We start from the raw sequence: 21396 nt of genomic DNA on the forward strand, positions 1-21396 counted from the left end.
CCAGTAGCTGGGATTACAGATGTGTGCCACCAAGCCCAGCTATTTTTTTTTTTTTTTGTACTTTTAGTAGAGACAGGGTTTCACTATGTTGGCCAGGCTGGTCTTGGACTCCTGGCCTCAAGTGATCCACCGGCCTCGACCTCCCAAAGTGTTGGGATTACAGGTGTGAGCCACCACACCCAGCCTGATTATTTCTTCTATCCTTTTTGCTGTTTCTGTTTTTGCTATTTATTTATGGCCAGAATGGGTTATAATGTAAATCATTATACTTTCCTTGTCTTCTTTGATAGCCTACCTAAATTCAGATGAGAAATGTCTTATATTCCGCATCTGTTTTTTCTTATTTTAAACATTTTTTGTAGAGACATGGTCTCACTATGTTGCCCAGGCTGGTCTCAAACTCCTGGCCTCAAAGGATTCTCCCACATTAGCCTCCCAAAGGTGTGAGCCTGTGTGCCCAGTCCTTTTTTTTTTTTTTTTTTTTAAAGAAAACAGGGATCATTCATTAAGAAAAAAACCTGAAGTGCCTAATAATGGCCTGTGATTTTTGTTAAGTGTACAACTAACAGAAGTATTTGATGGAATGATTTCTTCTGCTGGAACTTAATGCTGGAATTGTTCTTTTTTGTTGTGCTCAAGATTAATTGATTTCTGTAGTAGGGTCCTGGTTAGGGATTATTAATTTTAAACAAGTACTTTAAAAATTACTCAGAGGATTTGATGCCAAGTTCAGTGTTTAAACTGGTAAAGTTTCTTAGTATTTTATGTGTTTGAAGCTATATTAACATTTTATAGTTCACAAGTATTAGCATTGCTAAATAGGTTATACATATCTGGACTGAACTTAAATTGTAAGCTCATTAATTAAGATACATTATGTTTCGGCTGGGCGTGGTGGCTCACACCTGTAATCCCAGCACTTTGAGAGGCCGAGGTGGGCGGATAACAAGGTCAGGAGTTCCAGACCAGCCTGACCAACATGGTGAACCCCTGTCTCTACTAAAACTACAGAAGTTAGCCAGGCATGGTGGTGGGTGCCTATAGTCCCAGCTGCTCGAGAGGCTGAGGCAGGAGAATCGCTTGAACCTGGGAGGCGTAGATTGCAGTGAGCTGAGATGGTGCCGCTGCACTCCAGCCTGAGCGACAGAGCGAGACTCCATCTCTAAAAAAAAAAAGATACATTATGTTTCTTTAACGTTTTGTTTATCTGTTTACTTTTTTTGATATACCTCTTAAACAGATTGGTTGGTTGAAACAGATGTCCTGGGGGAGGAAGACAACATTTGCTGAACTGTATGATTTTTGATAGGCTTCTTGGTAGTTTAAATGGGAAGAAAATTTTAAAAATTGGCAGATAGAAAGGAGAAGGCTTTTAGATTATAAAATAGCATGATAGGAAATTTGAAACTGACTTGGGGACAGAGAAGTAAAATATATAAGCAGGCGTGTGTGTGTGTGCATGGGTTGGTTGTTGAAACATGAGGAAAAAGTGGCTGGAAAGGGAGGAGGAAGACTGGTAAGAGGCGTGAAAAGCTTGTATGGGCGTTTTTGAGACGGCTAAGAACAGCATCAGGGTGTAGCAGGCAGCAGATATGCAGACCTTGTGTATATTGGGAGTTGGGTACTTAGTTGTAAGTGTGTGGGATGAATATGGATGGAGGCGTGTGGTGACGAGTATAGTATAGAATACATTTCAGTTCCAGGAGTGTTGTCCCTGGACAGTGTTGTATTTGATTGAGCAAACTTTTAACCAAAATACTTTATAGTAACAGGATAAACAGCGTTCAACTTTCTCTAAAGAACAGAATCTACAGGTCTGGGGAACAGAGGAAGAAACAACCCCAAGTTAAAACTGTAAATCTTTCTTTTAATACAGCTTATGTTTTTAAGTAAAAATAACATAAATTATTCACCCATTTGCAGGTACTTTTACCTAGGTCTAAATTTTTAGTGTTACCCCATAATCATTTTAATTATTTTTTTCAGAGAATTTACCTGATTTTTGTCCTTTCCGTGAAGTTTAAGTTTCATCTTTTTAAACGTAAATTATTTCATGATTCCATTTCCACATTCTCAGCACATTTTAAAAAAATTGATAACACTATATTTTTTATTGTGTACAATATAATGTTTTGAAGTATATATACATAGTGGAATGGCTAAATTTAGCTAATTAACAAATGCATTACCTCACATAGTTATCATTTTTGTGGTGAGAGCACACATCCACTCTCTTTACAGTTTTCAAGAATACAGTATATTGTCATTTACTGTAGTCACCTTGCTGTACAATAGGTCTCTTGAAATTTATTCCTCCTATTTGACTATAATTATGTGTCCTTTGACTAACATCTCAGCATTTCTCCCCTAGGCCCTTAGCCTCTGGTTACCACCATTTTATTCTCAATTTCTTCTTCTTCTTCTTTTTTTTTTTTTTTGAGATGGAGTTTTGCTGTTGTTGCCCAGCCTGGAGTGCAATGGCGCGATCTTGACTCACCACAACCTCTGCCTCCTGGATTCAAGCAGTTCTCCTGCCTCAGCCTCCCAAGTAGCTGAGATTACAGGCATGCGCCACCACGCCTGGCTAATTTTGTATTTTAAGTAGGGACGGAGTTTCTCCATGTTGGTCAGGCTGGTCTCGAACTCTCAACCTTAGGTGATCCACCCACCCCCGTTTCCCAGAGTGCTGGGATTACAGGCATGAGCCACTGCGCCCAGCCTCAGCTTCTATGAGATCAATTTTTTTAGATTCCACGTATGAGTGAGACCATGTCGTGTTTGTCTTTCTGTGCCTTGCTTATTTCATTTAACATAATGTCCACTGGGTTCATTCCTGTTGTTGCAAATGGCAGGATTGTCTTCTTTTTTATGGCTGAGTAGTATCCCATTGTGTGTATGTGTGTATGTATATACATATTTATCCTTTGATGGACAGTTAGATTAATTCTATATCTTGCCTATTTGAAGTACTGCTGCAGTAAACATGGGAGTGCAGATATCTCTTCACATACTGATTTCATTTCCTTAGGATATATGCCCAGTAGTGGAATTGGTGGATCATATAGTAGTTCCATTTTTAATGTTTTGGGGAGCCTCTATATTGTTTTCCTTTATGGCTGTACTAATTTTCATTAACACCAACAGTATGTAAAGGTTCCCCTTTCTCCACATTCTCACCAGCTTATCTTTTGCCTTTTTTGATAATAGCCATTCTAACTGGGGTGAAGTGCTTTCTCATTGTGATTTTGATTTGCATTTTCCTGATTAGTGATGTTGAGCATTTTTTTCTTACACTTTTTGACTATGTGTCTTCTTTTGAAGAACATCTATTCAGGGCTTTTGCCCATTGTTTAATTGGATTATTATTATTATTATTTTTGTGCTATTGAGTTATTTGATTCTTTATCCTTTTTGAATGTTAGCCCCTTGTCAGATGTATAGTGACATGCAGAGGAATGAAACTAGAACCTTGTTTCTCACCATATAGAACAATCATCTCAAAGTGGGATTAGAGAATTAAATATAAAACCTAAAACTGTGAACCTACTATAGAAAGAAAACAGAGGGGAAATGCTTCATGACATCAGTCTGGGCAAGGACTTTTGAGTATGACCTCTAAAGCACAGGCAACGAAAGCAAAAATAGCAAATGGCATTATTGTTATTTTCTTAATAAAAAATTGTATTAGAAGCATTCAGAATTTTAACAAAACAGCTGCAGCTTTTTGTTTTTGCAGTTACAGAGTGGTATTTAGTTTAGTTAACAGAACAATTATTTCAGGTAAACTGCATAGAGACAACAACTGAAGATGAAACTACCATCCCCATATGTAACTGATTTGTGCTGTGCACCAAGTACCTTTAAATTTCCATGCCATTTTATAACCCTCATACTATACCAAGGTTAGTGGCTATTGAAAATACCGCCAGGACAGGACTATCTAAAGACATGTTTGGTAGTGTATTAACTGTACAAAAAAAGACACTGTACACTTCGAAAACAAAAATATACAGCCTTACATTTCGATTTTTTCTTCCAAAAAAAAAAAACAAATCCTGCTAGAACCAACTGATTTGTCATCATCATGTTTATCTTTATTTTCCTGCTCTTCCTCATTCTCTTCATTTTCCTCATCTTCGTTCTTTTTCTTGCTTTTTTTTTATTCCAGCCTTGATGACTCCTGTTTCTTTTCGCATCAGGCTTTCCTTTAGCTTGGTATGCAGCAATATTCTTCTTGTATTTCTCCTTCAGCTTCACAACCATCTTTCCGTAAGGTTGCTTGTCCTCTGCAGCAGTGTCATCTGCATCTCTCCCAGTTTCTTTGCAATATATCCAGTGGATAGGCCAGGATGTTTACCTTTGATTTTTGGCCCATACTCAGAAAGGAACAAGAAAAAGACCAAACAAAGTAGGCCCCTTGGGTGTATTGGGATCCTTGAACTTCTATTTTGTTTTCCCTTTAGGAGGGATGTAGGTTTTCATTTCTCTTTCATAATGGGCCAGGTTTGTCTTTCCCCGTCTTCACATTTTCCCTTCTCTTGAGCAAACATGGTTTTCCACCTCTTTGAGCACTTCTTAGAAGACCCTTAGAAGCTGACTGAAGCATCTGGGTGCTGCTGCTTGTGCTCCTCCTGGCAAGTTTGCACAAAGAATGTGTATGATGACATTTTGTCTCTTGACTTCTTTGGAATTTTGCCCATATTCAGTTATTTTTCCTCAGCAAGGCATAGAGCTGCTCAATGCCTCTCTGGCTCACACTTGCCCTGGTGTTGTTTCTGTGGAGCTCAGTGTATGCTGACACATGGGATTACATCAAACAGAGATGCTCTGTGTGGCAAGGGAAACAGTCAACAGAATGAAGAGACGACCTATATAATGGGAGAAAAATATTTGTAAACTATACGTCTAACAAGGGGTTAATATTTTCATTCTTTCTGAATCAATAATTTATAATAAGTTTTTTTCTTTCATTTTTATGTGGCTTTTCCTAGACCTTGGATTGTAACATGTAGTTCCTGCTATGTGGCTTTCTGCATGTTTATAATTTTAATAGTTTCTCTTGGAGCTTCCCAACCTGTTTCCCCACCCTTCACCCCAGTATTGACTAGAAATCTATCTCAGCTCTTACTCTCTATCCCATTGTGTCCACTCTTGCTCGTTTTACTTGCCTTGGTATCTAACCACCTTTTCTGTAGAGATACCTTTTGACCACTTCTCCATCTCTTTTGCCCTTCTACTTCTCATTACCTTTAACTAAAACTCTGGATTGGATGTCTCATGTTGAACACAGTGAAACTGACTTCCTTATCTTTCTCCCTAACTCCTCCTTCATACTTACCTTTGTAGTCACTGGGGAAGGGATAGTCATAAAGCCTGGCAGTGAAAGAGATTGAATATGGACTGACCTTTAACCCATTGTTCCCCAGCCCCACAGTTCCTCTCCCACTAGTGTGAAACCATACAGCTCACTTGTTATTCTTCATCCTTCTTTTCTCCATTCTTATGGATAAATGTCTAACTATAGTATGTACGAGCTGCTGTAACCTTTTGAAAAGTAGCTGCCTATTCCCTCACTCATCTCTGCATCTTCAAAGATATTTCTTAAGTTATTTTATTACTTTCCTGGAAAAAAATCACCTAAGGATAAGTAGTTCAGTGTAAAATTTTGAAAAGTTGTGAAAATTTTGTATAGGTAAAGGATCAAAGCACATAGTGACTAGTGTTCTGGTAATGCATGACAGTAACAACTGAGCATCTGAAAGGTCAGAATTCCTGTTTACTGTGATGGGAGATACCATGGGGTGAGCATATTTGGCAGAGCTTAGGTAGGGTAGAGATGGGAATTCATTTTGGATGTGATAAGTTTGAGGTGTTTATTGGACCACCAAGTAGATTTGGTTATTATGTATCAATAGTCTTTTTTAATCTGGAAGAATCCCCCTCCATTGATAGTACTTTTTTGAAGAGTTCAGGTCTGTTGTCTAATAGAATGTCTGACATTCTGGATTTGTTTGATTGTTTTCTAGTAATTGCTTAAGGTGAAACATGCTTTTGACAAGAATATAACGTAGGTGGCATTGTATATGTTTTATTGCATCACATAGGAGGCATATCTTGTCAGCTCGCATTAGTGCTGTTTGATCATTTGGTTAAGCTTGTGCCACCACATCTCTCCATTGTTAAGATATTTTACCCTATTTAATATTAGTAAGTAGGCTGGGTGTGGTCGCGCCTGTAATCCCAGTACTTTGAGAGGCAGAGGTGGGTGGATCACATGAGCCCAGGAGTTTAAGACCAACCTGGGCAACATGGTGGACCCTCATCTTTAAAAAAATACAAAAATTAGTAGGGTGTGGTGGTGTGCAACTGCAGTTCCGCTACTCAGGAGGCTGAGGTGGGAAAATTACTTGAGCCCAGGAGGTGGAGGTTGCAGTGACCCACGATTGTACGGCTGCACTCCAGCCTCTGTGACAGGGTGAGACTGTGTCTCAAAAGTAAATAGCCGGGTGCGGTGGCTCATGCCTATAATCCCAGCACTTTGGGAGGCTGAGGCAGGCCGATCACCTGAGGTCAGGAGTTTGAGACCAGCCTGGCCAACATGGTGAAACCCCATCTCTCATAAAAATGCAAAAATTAGCTACGCATGGTGGCTCATACCTGTAATCCCAGCTACTTGGGAGGTTGAGGCAGAAGAATTGCTCGAACCCGGGAGGCGGAGCCTGCAGTGAGCCAAGATCGTGCCACTGCACTCCAGCCTGTGTAACAGAGACTCTTGTCTCAAAAAATAAATTAATTAAGATAAAAAAATAAAATAATTAGAAAGTAATCAGGGGACAAATGTGTTAGGACACCTAATAACTTTTACCATATGTTTTTATTCTCTTTACCCATTCAATACATACACTTGAAAAACAGTTCTTTCATCTTAACAGTTTTATAGTAGAAGAGTTGTTTCTTATATGATCAGAAGTTTAGAAAGATGCTTGTCAGAATGAAAAATAAGGGAAAAAATGAAATTGAGACAGTATGGAAGTACAGTGGGAGAGGGCAGTGGTAAAGCCAACCTCAGTGGCTGTTGGTGGTTGTGTTTGCATGTGTTTGGAGGGTGGTGCTGACCACAATCTTGATGTATAAAACTTTCCTGGTTCCTTATGGCTATTATAAAAAAAGTTTTGCTTTTAAAAATGTAAGCAGCATTATATTCTTAGTCTTACTTCAGCGATCTTGGTTTGAGTTAATGAACTTTTTTTTTTTTTTTTTTTTTTTACAGATTTAAATTGATACTGGTGTACATCTCCTTGTTCTAAGGTAATTTTTTAGTTTTTAAAACTGTATTGTATTAAATTTATTAGTCAAGTAGTTTGTCTAGAAAGTAAATTTCAGTTACTACAATTGTATCAGTGACTGACCGACCACCTGGCCTTATAGGCTTTTCGTCATAGAGAAGATTGTTATCCTCAGGAGAATGATGGTTACTACACCGGTAGTGTACAATAATATGCTCAGTACTTGTTCGCTATAGAAAATTAGTAGATTGTTATGGAACCTTGGGTTTACACATTTTTGGTAAATCTCAGTTTGCCTTAGGATCCTTGAGCATTGGGTTGAATGTATTAGTTTCCTAGGGCTGCTGTAACAAATACTACAAACTGGGGTGCTTAAACAGCGGACAGGTATTTTTATTCTCTCACTGGTCTGGAGGCTAGAAGTCCAAAATCAGTTTTGGCAGGGCCATGCTCCCTCAGAAGGCTCGGGGGGAGAATCCTGCTTTCCTCACCCCTGCCTGGCTGCTGCTGGTTGCCAGCAGTCCTTGGTGTTCCTTGGCTTTTAGCTGCTTCACTCCACTCCAGTTTCTGCCTTTCTCTTCAGATGGTCTTCTCCCTCTGTAGCTTTCCTCTCTGTAAATCTCCTTCTCCTTTTTTTCTTTTTTATTTTGAGACAAAGTCTCACTCTGTCACCCAGGTTGGAGTGCAGTGGCGGGATCTTGGCCCACCACAACCTCAAACTCCTGGGCCCAGGAGATCCTTCCACCTCGGCTTCCCAAGTAGCTGGGACTATAGGTGCATGACATCACACCCAGCTAATTTTTGTGATTCATGTAGAGGCAGGGTTTCGCCATGTTGGCCAGGCTGGTCTCAAACTCCTGGGCTCAAGCCGTCCACCTGCCTCAGCCTCCCAAAGTGTTGGGATTACAGGTGTAAACCACTGTGCCCTTAATCTCCCTCTCCTTATAAAGGCACCAGTCATTGGATTTTGGGGCCCACCCTAATCAAGTATGACCTTGTCTTAACTTGGTTACATCTGCAAAGACCCTCTTTACAAATAAAGTCACAGATCCTGGGGTTAGGACTTGAACTATCTTTTGGGGGAACACAATTCATCCCCAACAGGTGGGAACTGGCTCATGCTGTAGTGATATGAGGATGCAGTGATCATTTAAACCCATAATGCTGTGTTCTAGGAGGTACTAAAATATTTTGGAATTGGTATAGAAATGAAAGTAAATGCATATTAGTTGTTATTAGTGAACTTTTCTAAGAAGGTGAAGGAGGTTTGAGGGAGTCATGAAAGGAAGGAAAGTTTTTCTCAACTCTTGTGTCTACCTAATTAGTGTTTATTTACTGTTCCAGTTATTGGCTTTTGTTTTAGTCATAAGTGACTGAAAAATGTAGATTACAGTTAGAATGAAAGTGTTTTTAATGTGGCAGTGCATATGATATTAGTCACGTTTGCTTTTCGGGGTTTGAGATTTGAAGTAATGTTCTTTAAATGGCCTATACTGTATGATGCTTGTGAGTAAATACCAAATCCAGATTGCATTAACTTTTTTCTTCATTCTCTTCCTCCATTTAAATAAAACAGCTATATTCATCCAACAAGTCATAAAGCCATAATGTGGTATAACATCCTTTTTGAGAGGTGAATATTATTGAATGAAAATGGCTGACAGAAGTGGGAAGATTATTCCAGGACAAGTGTATATTGAGGTGGAATATGATTATGAATATGAAGCAAAGGATAGAAAGATTGTGATAAAACAAGGGGAGCGGTACATCTTGGTGAAAAAGACCAATGATGACTGGTGGCAAGTCAAGCCGGATGAAAACTCCAAAGCGTTTTATGTGCCAGCCCAGTATGTGAAAGAGGTCACGCGCAAAGCTCTAATGCCACCTGTTAAGCAGGTAGCTGGTCTACCAAATAACTCCACGAAAATAATGCAGAGTTTGCATCTTCAGAGATCAACAGAAAATGTGAACAAATTGCCTGAGCTTTCAAGTTTCGGAAAGCCGTCGTCGTCTGTTCAAGGAACAGGTCTTACTCGTGATGCCAATCAGAATTTTGGACCCAGTTATAATCCAGGTCATACTGTCAACCTAAGCCTGGACCTGACCCATAATAACGGAAAGTTTAACAATGACTCACATTCTCCTAAAGTTTCCAGCCAGAATAGGACACGCTTATTTGGTCATTTTCCCGGTCCAGAGTTCTTGGATGTAGAGAAAACTAGCTTCTCCCAGGAACAATCTTGTGATTCCGCAGGAGAAGGCTCTGAAAGGATACATCAGGATTCTGAATCTGGTGATGAACTTAGCAGCAGCTCCACTGAACAGATAAGGGTAAGATTAAAAATAGAATGAGGAAACACTTGTACCACCCTTGTGAAAATATTATAGTTTTTCTTTTAATTGAAATATTTATAAGAGTTAAGACTTGTTTTGTTTTGTATTTTCAGAGTACATGGGTTCTATCCTGATTTAAAGATCTAGAAAATATGTGAAATAACTTGTGGAGTTCATAAAGGGTCACTTTTTGGTTTTCATAATTATTCTTATACCATAACAGGACTAGATCTACTTTTAAGTGTGGAAACTTCTTTTTCCCTTTTCTCTATTGATTATGTATAAGGCAGAGGGAATTTACTTAATTTACTCAGTGATGATATTTCTTCTAATAGAAAAAATTTTTACTGTTTTCTATCTGTACCCATTTTGACTTGTTTCCAAGAAGTCTTCAGGTAATAATTGGTTATCTGAGGAAAGATGTCATTGGAATATTAACTGCTAACTTTTGTCTTAAGTGTCTAAGTATCTACAGTTGATTTCACTGGATATTAGCCTGGAAAAATTTTTCTGTGTTCCTGGTTCGTTTTTTTTTTTTTTTTTTAAAGACAAGGTCTTGCTCTGTCGCCCAGGCTGTAATGCAGTGGAACAGTCATGGGTCACTGCAGCCTCGACCTCCTGGGCTCAAGCGATCTTCTCACCTCAGCTTCCCCAGTAGCTGGCACTACAGGTGTGTGCTGCCACACCCAGCTAATTATAAAAAAATTTTTTTTTTAGAGACAGGGTCACACTATGTTGCCCAACCTGGTCACTTCCTGGCTCAAGTGATCCTTCTGTCTTGGACTCCCAGAGAGCTGGGATTACAGGTGTGTGCCACTGTACCTGGCTTTTTGTTTTTCTTTTTAAACCTTTCTTTTGAGATTAGATCTATGTCATTTTGTTTCTCGAGTGAAGACATTTTAAAAGTACGTACATGAAATTGAAACTTGAATATATTTTGGAAAGTGTAACTTTAAGTAAATTTAAAAATTAATGAGTTTTTGGCCTGAAGCTCTGTTGTAAGATTATTCATCAAGTCTGTGAATAATTGTGAGGTGTGCCCTTAGGTGTGGTCTGATTGTTATGGAAGTATATTCTTTCTGTAGGTTGTAATTTTTCTTGTGACATTTTGGAGTGGAAATAGGAAAAAGGGAAGACTCTAGAAAAACTTCTAGTGTTGGAGATCAAGGAAGCTACATGAAGTAGCTCTGTCAGTTTATCATCGTGTGTCTTCGTAAGTTTTTGTTCAGTCTTTATGTGATACTCTGACATAGAATATATAGTCTTTCCTGGAATTTTTCTATATATAGCCCCTCAGGGAACTAATGGGCCTTAGGAAAGACGCAGGATTCCATCCAGCCATCACCACAATTTCACACTTCAAATTACATTTTATATTTATGTACACATGCAATCCTATGTTTTTTTCATTACAGTCATCTTAAGTTCACTGCCCTGGAGTTCCATGGCTCCTAACCTCTCTTGGGGCCTTAACACTGTTTGGAAATCCTATTAGATTTCTCCAGTCAGCCCTCTTCCTAACTCTCCATGGCAGCTGTTTCAGACCTTCTCCATTTTCCTTAGTTCTCTGATTCACTTACTTTCCCCTGCTTTCATGAGAAGATAACCTTGCCTTCCACTTTACAGCAAATAAGAAAGCCATGGGATGGAAACTACTTCAGCTTTGGGGAGCACGTGGTTCATAGTACTGGCTTTAGATTGGAATCTGGTTCTATATCACTTGCCAGCTGTGTGATAATTGGGGAAAATTACTGAACCTCTCTGTGTTTTAGTTTCTTCATTTAAAAATGGGAGTCACAGTGTTCTTGAGGCACATAATACATGCATTATGTATCTATTGATGTTTAATAAACTACCCCCAATTCAAGTGGCTTAAAATAGTAAACATTACCACTTGGTTCCTGTGAGTCACTAAATCAGAAGCAGCTTAATTGGGTGATTCTGAAGGCTAGGAGTGTCTCCTGAGGTTGGGGCTGGAGGGGCTGCTTCTGAAGATGGCTCACTCATGTGGGACTGGTTGGGCCTCTTCATAACTGCTTGTGTGTTGTTTCTAGTTTTCTTCAGATGGAGCAGAGAGAATGTGGTAGACACTGCACTGTCCTTTAGTCCTCATCTTTGAAATTGCTCACTGTCATATCCTATTGATTGTGCAGTTCAGCCCTGTTCTGTGTGGGAGGAGACTGTACAGGGGTGTGCATATCAGGATTTGAGAATCATTGAGGAGCCTCCTTGGAGACTGACTATAAGTATGCCATAAAATATAGCTGCTATTATTATTGTTGTTACTTCTGTTATTATTTCCACCATCAGATCTATAAATACACTTGTATCAGTAGTCCTCTTTTCCCCCAGTACAATACAAGTGTTTCCTGTGCAGTCAAAGAGCATTCTCTTCATATTCACTCTTCCCACATTTCACACACCTTATGCCAAAGATTATAGTATTGTGCTCATATGGTTTTAAACTTCTTGTTTGTCAGCTGTTTTCAGCATTTACATTTGTTCATGTTTTTCTCGTCTTAGTAAAGCTCTTCTTCAACTCCACCTTCCCCTCAGAGCATCTTTTATCTTCCTTTACCTTTATTGGCGACCCCCGGAAAGACTGATATGTATTTGCTTTTCTGCACTTCCTCATTTCCCACTCACTTGGTAACCTTTCCAGTGTGGTTTCTGGCTCCACCACACCACCCAAACTGTTTCTGCTAAAGATACTCATGGTTTCATTGTTGATACATTTACAAGGTGGTTAAAAGAATTTTAGTGTGTGCCTGTAGTTCCAGCTATTCAGGAGGCTGAGGTGGGAGGATCACTTGAGGCCAGGAGTTTGGGACCAGCCTGAGTGATACAGTGAGACCTCATCTCTAAAAAACAAAAACCAAAAAACCCCACAAAATTTTATACATAATTAATACAATTATCACAGCCAACAAGATTAATAATCAGATGCCAAATTTAAATAATTTTTTATTCAGGCACAGCAAGGGTGTAAATATTACTAATTTAAGTGTATGACTTGATGAATTTTTACTTATGTATACACTCTGTAACCAGTCTCGAGCCCCTTCCCTGTCAGTATCCACACCCTCAGCTCCTATGTCTTTCTTAGGAGGTTTTCATTTTTCTGACTTATATCACTACTGATCAGTCTTCTTTAATTAAACTTTTCATTTTGAGATAATTGTAGATTCATAAGCAGTTGTAAGAAATAATTTGGAGGCCGGGCATGGTGGCACATGCTTGTAATCCCAGCACTTTTGAGAGGCTGAGGTGGGAGGATCACTTGGGCCCAGGAGTTTGAAACTAAATTGGGAAACATGGCGAAACCGTCTCCACAAAAAATACAAAAATTAATTGGGTGTGGTGGCATGTGCCTGTAGTCCTGGCTACTTGGGAGGCTTAGGTGGGAGGATCATTGGAGCCCAGGAGGCAGAGGTTGCAGTGACCTGAGATTGCACTGTTGCACTCCAGCTTGGGCAACAAAGTGATACCCTGTCTCAAAATGATAATAATTTGGACAGGTCTCTTGTACCCTCTATCCGGTTACTCTTAATGGTAACATCTGGCAAAACTATACTGTAATGTCACGATCAGGGGTTTCATGTTGGTACAGTTAATATGCTGAGCATTTCCATCACCACAGGAATCCCGTATGTTGCCCTTTTATAACCATAACCAGTTCCCTCCCACCTTAACTGTCCTTAACCCTGATCACCACTCATCTGTTTTCCATTGCTATAATTTTGTCATTTGAAGAATTTTATATAAATGGAATCCATACTTTTGGAGATTGGCCTTTCATTCAGCATAACTCTGTAGATTGGTCCAGGCTGCTTGTGTGTTATCAGTAGTTTGTTCTTTTTGTTGCTGAGTAGTGTTCTATGCTATGGATGTAGCATAGTTTATTTAACCATTTATCCATAAAAGAATGTCTAGGTTGTTTCCAGTATTTGGCTGTTGCAAACAAAACTGCTGTAAACATTTCTGTACAGGTTTTTATGTGTATATAACTTTTCATTTCTTTGGGGTAAATGCCCACAAGTATAATTGCTGTTCATAAAGTAGTTGCATGGTTAGTTTTTAGGAAATAATCCAAGTGTTTTTACAGAGTGACTGTATCATTTTAAATTCCCACCAGTAATATATGAGTATCCGGTTCCTCTGTGTGCTTACCAGCATTTGGTGTTGTCACTATTTTTTTATTTTAGCCATTCTGATAGGTGAGTAATGATGTCTCATTTTGATTTTGATGTACATTTCTCTAATGGCTACTGACGTTGAATATGTTCTCATGTGTTTATTTGCCATTGGTAAATCCTCTTCATTGAAATGTTTCTGCATGTCTTTTGCCCATTTTCTAATTGGATTTTTTTTTAACTGTTGAATTTTGATAGCTTTTTTTTTTTTTTGTACATAGTTTAGATACTGGCCATTTGCCAAATATATGGTTTGCAGATATTTTCTCCCAGCATGTAGCTTGCCTTTTCATCCTTTTAACAGTGTCTTTGCAGAGCACAAGTTTTTAACTTTGATGAAGTCTTGGTTATTGGTTTTTCCTTGTGTGGAATCATGGTTTTGTGTTAAGTCTAAGAACTAGTTTTAACTTTGTTGAAGTCCAGTTCATCAGTTTTTCCTTTTATAGATCGTGCTTTTATATCAAGTATAAGAACTCTAGCTATATTAGGCTTCTCCAGAGAAATAGAACTGATAAGGGTATATGTGTGTGTGTATACAGTCATGTACCACATAATGACATTTCAGTCAATGATAGACTGCATCTGTGATGACAGTACCAGAAGGTAATAATACTGTATTCTTACTGTTCATTTCTATGTTTAGATACACAAATACCATTTTGTTCCAGTTGCCTACATTATTCGGTACAATAATATGTTATACAAGTTTGTAGCCTAGGAGCAATAGGCTATACCATCTAACTTAGGTGAATAGTAGGCTGTACCATCTCATTTTGTGTAAGAACACTCTGTGATGTTTGCCCAAAGATGAAATTGACTGTTATATTTCTCAGAAAATATCCCCATCTTTAAGTGATGCATGAAGTCCAGAATTTGCAGGGTGGACGGGCAGGTTAGAGACTCAGGGAAGAGCTGATGCACTTCAAATCGATAGGCTGTCTGGTGGCAGAATTTCTTCTTGCTTGAGATAGGTCAGTCTGTTGTTCTATTCAGGCCTTCATTTGATTGGATGAGACCCACCTACATTCTGGGGAGCAATCTGCTTTACTCTCAGTCCACATTTAAAAGTGTTAATTTCATCCAAAAAAAAAAAATCACTGTCACAGAAACTTTCAGAATAATGGAAATATCTGGGTACTGTGGCCCAGCCCATTTGACACATACGGTTAACCATCACAGAAGCCTTAGATCCTGAATGCTTTCTTATTTTTTTTTTTAAAGTTTATAGTTTCGCATTTTATGTTTGAATTTGTGATCCATTTTGAGTTTAATTTTTTTTTTTTTTTTTTTTTTGAGATGGGGTCTTACTCTGTCACCTAGGCTGGAGTGCAGTGGCACAATCGTAGCTCATTACAACCTTGAACCCCTGAGCTCAAGTGATCTTCTCAGCTTCATGAGTAGTTGGGACTACAGGCATGTGCCACCATGCCCAGCTAGTTTATAATTTTTTTGTAGAGAGAGAGATTCACTGTGTTGTCCAGGCTAGTCTTGAACCCCTGGCCTCAAGTGATACTCTTGCCTCAGCCTCCCAATGTGTTGGGATTATAGGCTTGAGTATCTTAATCTTAGGCTTAAGATTTTTTTTGGCCTATGGATTTCTAATTATTATAGTACCACTTGTTGAAAAGGCTGCCTTTCCTCCAATAAATTGTCTTCTACCTTCGTTAAAAATAATTTGGGCTCCTTTGTGTGGGTCTGTTTCTGGGTCTTCTATTTTGTTTCATTCATATATGTCTCTTTAATACCATGCAGTTTTATTTACCATAGTTATATAAGTCACGAAATCAGATAAACTGATTCCTCTCACTTATTCTTCTTTTTCAAAATTGTTTTAGCTATTGTGGTAGGCTGAATAATACTTACCAAAGATAATAGGTCTTGATCCCTGGAACCTGTGATGTTACCATAATTGGGAAAGGGATTTTTGCAGTTGTGATTAAGTTAAGGATCTTGACAAGATTATCCTAAACCCTCCATGTAATCACAAATGTCTTTATAAGAGAGAGGTAGAGGGCACTGCACACAGAGAAGGCTATGTGAAGAAGAAACAGAGATTTGAGGATGCTGGCCTTCAAGATAGGAATGATGTGGCCGTGAGCCAAGGAATGCCAGCAGCCACCAGAAGCTTGAAGAAGCAAAGAAGGAATTCTTCTCTAGAGCCTCTGGTATACACATACTGGAGCATCAGAATTGTTAACTTGTACTTCTGTGGAATATGACTTTATCAACTAGAATAAAGTGTTTATAGTATTAGAATATAGTAACTTTAGTTTTACAGATTCTACACATTTTCAAAGCTTTTGAGATTAGCACCTTTTCCCTCATCCTGGTTTATGGAGGTAGTTTCAAACTTTTGTTTTTTTTTTTTTTTTGAGACCAGGTTTTTGCTTTGTCACCCAAGTACAGTGATGTGATCTCGCCTCACTGCAACCTTCCACCTCCCGGGCTCAGGTGATCCTCCTGCCTCAGCCTCCCAAGTAGCTGGGACTAGGCACCCACCACCATTCCCAGCTTATTTTTTTGTATTTTTAGTAGCGATGGGGTTTCATCATGTTGGCCAGGCAGGTCTCAAATTCCTGATCTCAAACTCTGTCTCCCAAAGTGCTGGGATTACAGGCATGAACCACTGAGTCCAACTAGTTTCTTTCTTTTTTTTTTGAGACTGATTCTTGCTGTCACCCAGGCTGGAGTGCAGTGGTGCAATCTTGACTCACTGTGGTCTCTGCCTCCCAGGTTCAAGCGATTCTCCTGCCTTAGGTTCCCCAGTAGCTGGGATTACAGGCGCGCACCACCATGCCCAGCTAATTTTTTGTATTTTTAGTAGAGATGGAATTTTGCCATGTTGGCCAGGCTGGTGTTGAACTCCTAACCCCAAGTGATCAGCCCGCCTCAGCCTCAAAGTGCTGGGATTACAGGCTTGAGCTGCTGAGCCTGGCCCAGTTTCATACATTTTTAATAAAGTTAGGTTGTTTTGTCATAGTCTGCATTCTGTCCTGGAATTCCCGACCCACCTCAAATGCCTACATTAAAAACAAAATTTACATACGTTGAGGCTCATTCTTTGTGTGGTAAACTTAAATGGGTTTTGACAGATGCACAATATTGGGTATCCACAATTACAGCACCATACAGGATTTTATAGAGCAAAAGTTTTCAATTTTAATAAAGTACAAAACTAAACAGTTATTTCTCTCATGGATCATATTTTTACTGTTGTATGTAAAAACTCATTGCCAAACCAAAAGTCACCTAGATTTTTCTGTTTCACTTCTAGAATTTTTATAGTTTTTCACCTTAAATATAGGCCTGTGATCCGTTTTTAGTTAATTTTTTGTGAAAGGTGTAAGGTCTTTAGGTTCATTTTCTTTGCATATGTCCATCTAATTGTTTCACCACCGTTTGTTGAAAAAGACTTTTCTTTCTCCATGGAATTGACTTCATTCCTTTGTCAAAGATCAAGTGACTGTATTTTATGGGTATGTCTGTGAACTTTTTATTCTGTTCCATTGATCTCTTTGTCATTCTTTTGTTAATACCATGCTGTCTGGATTAATGTAGCTTTATAGTAAGTGTTGAAAGTAACTAATGTGTGTCTTCCTACTTGGTTGTACTTCAGTGTTGTGTTGGCTGTTCTTTTACTTTTCCATGTAAGGTTTAAATTTCACTTCGTCCATATCTACAAAATAGTTTGTTGGGATTTTGATTGGAATTGAGTTGAATCTACAGATCAAATTGGAAACAATTGACATCTTAACACTATAGTCTTGTAATTCATGGACAAGGACTGTGTCTTCATTTATTTAGACTGTTTTTGATAACATTCTTTAGAGTTTTGTAGTTTTCTGTACCCTTTAGCTATCACCCCACTGTCGTCTGTGGTTCCCGGCACCAAGCAACCATTAATCTACTGTCTATCTCTATAGATTTTCTGATTCTGGACCTTTTATTTTAGTGGAATCATATTTACGTGATCTTTTGTGACTGCTTTCTTGCACTTAACTAAATGTTTTCAGTGTTCAGCCATGTTGTAGCATGTATCAGTACTGCATTCCTTTTCGTGTTGGAATAATATTGTATTGTTTGTCCATATGCCACTTTTGGAGCGTTTTGATTGTTGCCACCTTTTTTGGCTAGTATGAATATTTCTGCTATAAACGTCTGTGGATGTGTTTTTGTTTGTTTTTTGTTACACAATTTTATTGTTGTGGGAACATCATAGAGTGTACTTACACAAACCTAGATGGTCTGTCCTCCTACACACCCAGGGTAGATGGTGTAGCCCATTGCTCCTAGGCTAACAAACCTGTACAGCATGTGACTGTCCTGAATACTGTAGGCAATTATAACACAGTGCTAAGTGTGTATCTAAACATAGAAAAGGTACAGCAAAAATACAGTATTATAATCTTATGGGACCACATTTGTGTATGTGGTCCACTATTGACTAAAATGTTATTCAGCGTGTGACTGCATATAAAAATGCAATTGAGCCAGGCTCGGTGGCTCACGCCTGTAATCCCAGCGCTTTGGGAGGCCAAGGTGGGTAGATCACGAGGTCAAGAGATCAAGACCATCCTGGCGATGTCTGTGGACATGTTTTTATTTCCGTAGAGTAGATACCTAGGAGTGGAATTGCTGGGTCATGGGGTAAATGTATGTCTAACCGTTTGAGGAACTGCCAGAGTGTTTTCCAAGGTAGCTGTACCGTTTTACACTCCCACCAGCAGTGCATTAGGGTTCCAATTTTTCCACATCCTTGTCAATACTTTTTATTATCTGGCTTTTTGCTTATGGTTATTCTAGTGAGTAGGAAGTGTCTGATTGTGGTTTTAATTTGCATTTGCCTCATGATTAATAATGTTGAGCATTTTTTCATATGTTCATTTGCTATTTATATATTTTCCTTGGAGACATGTTTATTCAAATTCTTGGCACATTTTTAAGTTGTTTTGCCTTATTGCTGAGTTGTAAGAATTCTTTATATAATTTAGGTAGCAGTCATATACCAAATGTGTGATTTGCAAATATTTTGTCACATCTCCCATTCTGTAGTTGTTTTTTCATTTTCTTGATAATAGCCTTTTTTTCAAGAGGCAAGTTCTCATTGGATTGCCCAGGCTGGAGTGCAGTGGCTGCTCACAGGTACAGTCATAGCTCATTGCTGCCTCAAACTCCTGGGCTCAAGTGATCCTCTCACCTCAGCCTTAGTAGCTAGGACTACAGGGTGTGCACCACTGCACCGGGCTTGATAATGTATTTTTAATCACAAAAGATTTTAGTTTTGATGAACTCCAAATTTTGTTGTTGTTGCTCGTGCTTTTGGTGTCATATCTAATAATCTATTGCCACATCTGAGGCCTTAGAAGTATTTACTCTTATGTTTTCTCCTGTTTTATAGTTTTAGCTCATACTTTTAAGTTTCTGATTCTTTTTGAGTTACTTTTCATATATGATGTCAAGGGTCCAACTTCATTTTTTTCTGTGTGGCTGTCTAGTTGTCCCAGCGCATTTTGTGGAAAAGACTCTACCTCATTGAATGGTTTGGCACCCTTGTTGAAAATCATTTGGCCATAGACACTTGGTTTATTTCTGTACTCTCAGTTCTGTTCCATTGATCTGTTTATCCTTATGCATGTACAAGATTGTCTTGATTACTCTTGCTATGTAGTAAGTTTTAAAATTAGAAAGTGTTAGTCCTCCTACTTTATTGTTCTTTTTCAAGAGTGTTAGGTCTCTTCTGTGTCCTTTGCAATTCCACATGAATTGTGGAATCAGTCGGTCAGTTTCTGTAAAGAAACCAGCTGAGATCCTGATAGAGATTGCCTTAAGTCTATAAATCATTTGGGGAGTAATGCCATTTTAACAGTATTAACATTTCTTGCAGGGCAGATCTAGTCGTACTGATTTCCCTCATTTTTAAATTTTTTGAGACAGGATCTTGTTCTGTCACCCAAGGTGAAGTGCAGTATCATGATCATAGATCACTGGAGCCTCAACCTCCTGGTCGAGGGCTCAAGCAATCCTCCTACCACAGCCCCCCAGGTAACTGGTACTACAGGTGTATGCCACCGCACCTGGCTGTTTTTTTTTCTTATTTAATTTTTTTGGTAGAGGCAGGATCTCACTTTGTGGCCCAGATTGGTCTTGAACTGCTGGCTGAAGTAATCCTCCTGCCTCCACCTCCCAAAGTGCTGGGATTATAGGTGTGAGCCACCATGCCCGGCCCCTCATTATTTTTATTTTATTTTATTTTATTTTTTTTGAGACAGAGTCTTGCTCTGTCACCCAGTTTGGAATGCAGTGGCACGATCTCAGCTCACTGCAACCTCTGCCTCCTGGGTTCAAGCGATTCTCCTGCCTCAGCCTCCTGAGTAGCTGGTATTATTGGCACGTGCCACCCACCTGGCTTGGCTAATTTTTTGTATTTTTGGTAGAGGCAGGGTTTCACAGTGTTGGCCAGGCTGATCTAGAACTCCTGACCTCAAGTGATCCACCCACCGCAGCTTCCCAAAGTGCTGGATTATGCGTGAGCCACCACGCCTGGCCTGACCCCTCATTTTTATTTGTTGAAGAAGATGTTTATTTTGCATAATTTTTTTGGATGTGGAATGCTAGTCGTGATTATTTTCTTTCTACACTTTAAATGTTTCACCCCACTCTCATGTGTGGTTTCTGAGGAGAAGTTTGCTGTAATTCTTACATCTTTGTTCCTCTGTAGTTAAGGTTTTTTTTCCTTCTGGCTTCTTTCAAGGTTTTCTCTTCATCTTTGGTTTTCTGCAGTTCAAGTATGATATGCCTTTGTGTAGGTTTTTTAGTATTTATCCTGCTTTCAGTTTGGGAAGTTTCTCTTGGCATATCTGCAAGCTCACTGATTCTTTCCCCAGCCATGTCCGGTCTACTAATCATACCATCGAAGGCATTTTCTTTTCTGTTACAGTGTTTTAATTTCTGGTATTTTTTTTTTTTTTTTTTTTTTTTGATTCTTAGATTTGACAACTCTGCTTACATTATTCATTTGTTCTTATATGTTGTTAAATTTTTTCTTTATAGCCCTTAACATATTAATAGTAGATTCGAGACAAGGTTTTGCTCTGTTGCCCATGATGGAGTGCAGTGGTGCGATCATGACTCACTGCAGCCTTGACCTTCTGGGTTCAAGCGATTTTCCCACCTCAGCCTCCCAGGTAGCTGGGAAAGCAGGCTTGTGCCTTCAAGCTTGGCTAGTTTTTGTATTTTTTTGTAGAGATGGGATTTCACCTTGTTGCCCAGGCTGTTCTCAAGCTTCTGGGTGCAAGTGATCTGCCCGCCTTGGCCTCCCAAAGTGCTGGGATTATAGGTGTGAGCCACTGTACCCAGCCTAATAGTAGATATTTTCAGTTTCTTGTCTAATAATTCCATCTGCGCCACAACTGAGTTTGATTCTGATGCTTGCTTTGTTTCCTCATACTGTTTTTTTCTTGCCTTTCGGCATGCCTTGCAATTTTTGGTTGAAAGCCAGACATCATATATCAGGTGATAGGAACTGAAGTGGTGTTTTGGGTTAATCTGGGTAGAAACTGGATTGCCTTTAATGTTCGCTGTAG

The 21396-nt window shown here is 39.0% G+C and overlaps 1 protein-coding gene across 6 annotated transcripts in view; it reads left to right on the forward strand.

Annotated features, from left to right (window-relative positions):
- The window catches only part of ARHGAP12 (Rho GTPase activating protein 12), a 124109-nt gene that overhangs the window by 16739 nt on the left and 85974 nt on the right, over positions 1–21396 (forward strand). For all 6 annotated transcript variants that reach the window (XM_017962675.2, XM_017962677.2, XM_017962674.3 and 3 more), the window contains exons 2-3: positions 7271–7308; positions 8863–9617. In XM_017962675.2, the coding sequence (XP_017818164.1) occupies positions 8934–9617 (684 nt within the window). In that variant the 5' untranslated portion in view covers positions 7271–7308; positions 8863–8933. The remainder of the gene's footprint in view (positions 1–7270; positions 7309–8862; positions 9618–21396) is intronic.

Source organism: Papio anubis, chromosome 11, assembly GCF_008728515.1.
Source record: "Papio anubis isolate 15944 chromosome 11, Panubis1.0, whole genome shotgun sequence".
NCBI classification, from domain to species: Eukaryota; Metazoa; Chordata; class Mammalia; order Primates; family Cercopithecidae; genus Papio; species Papio anubis.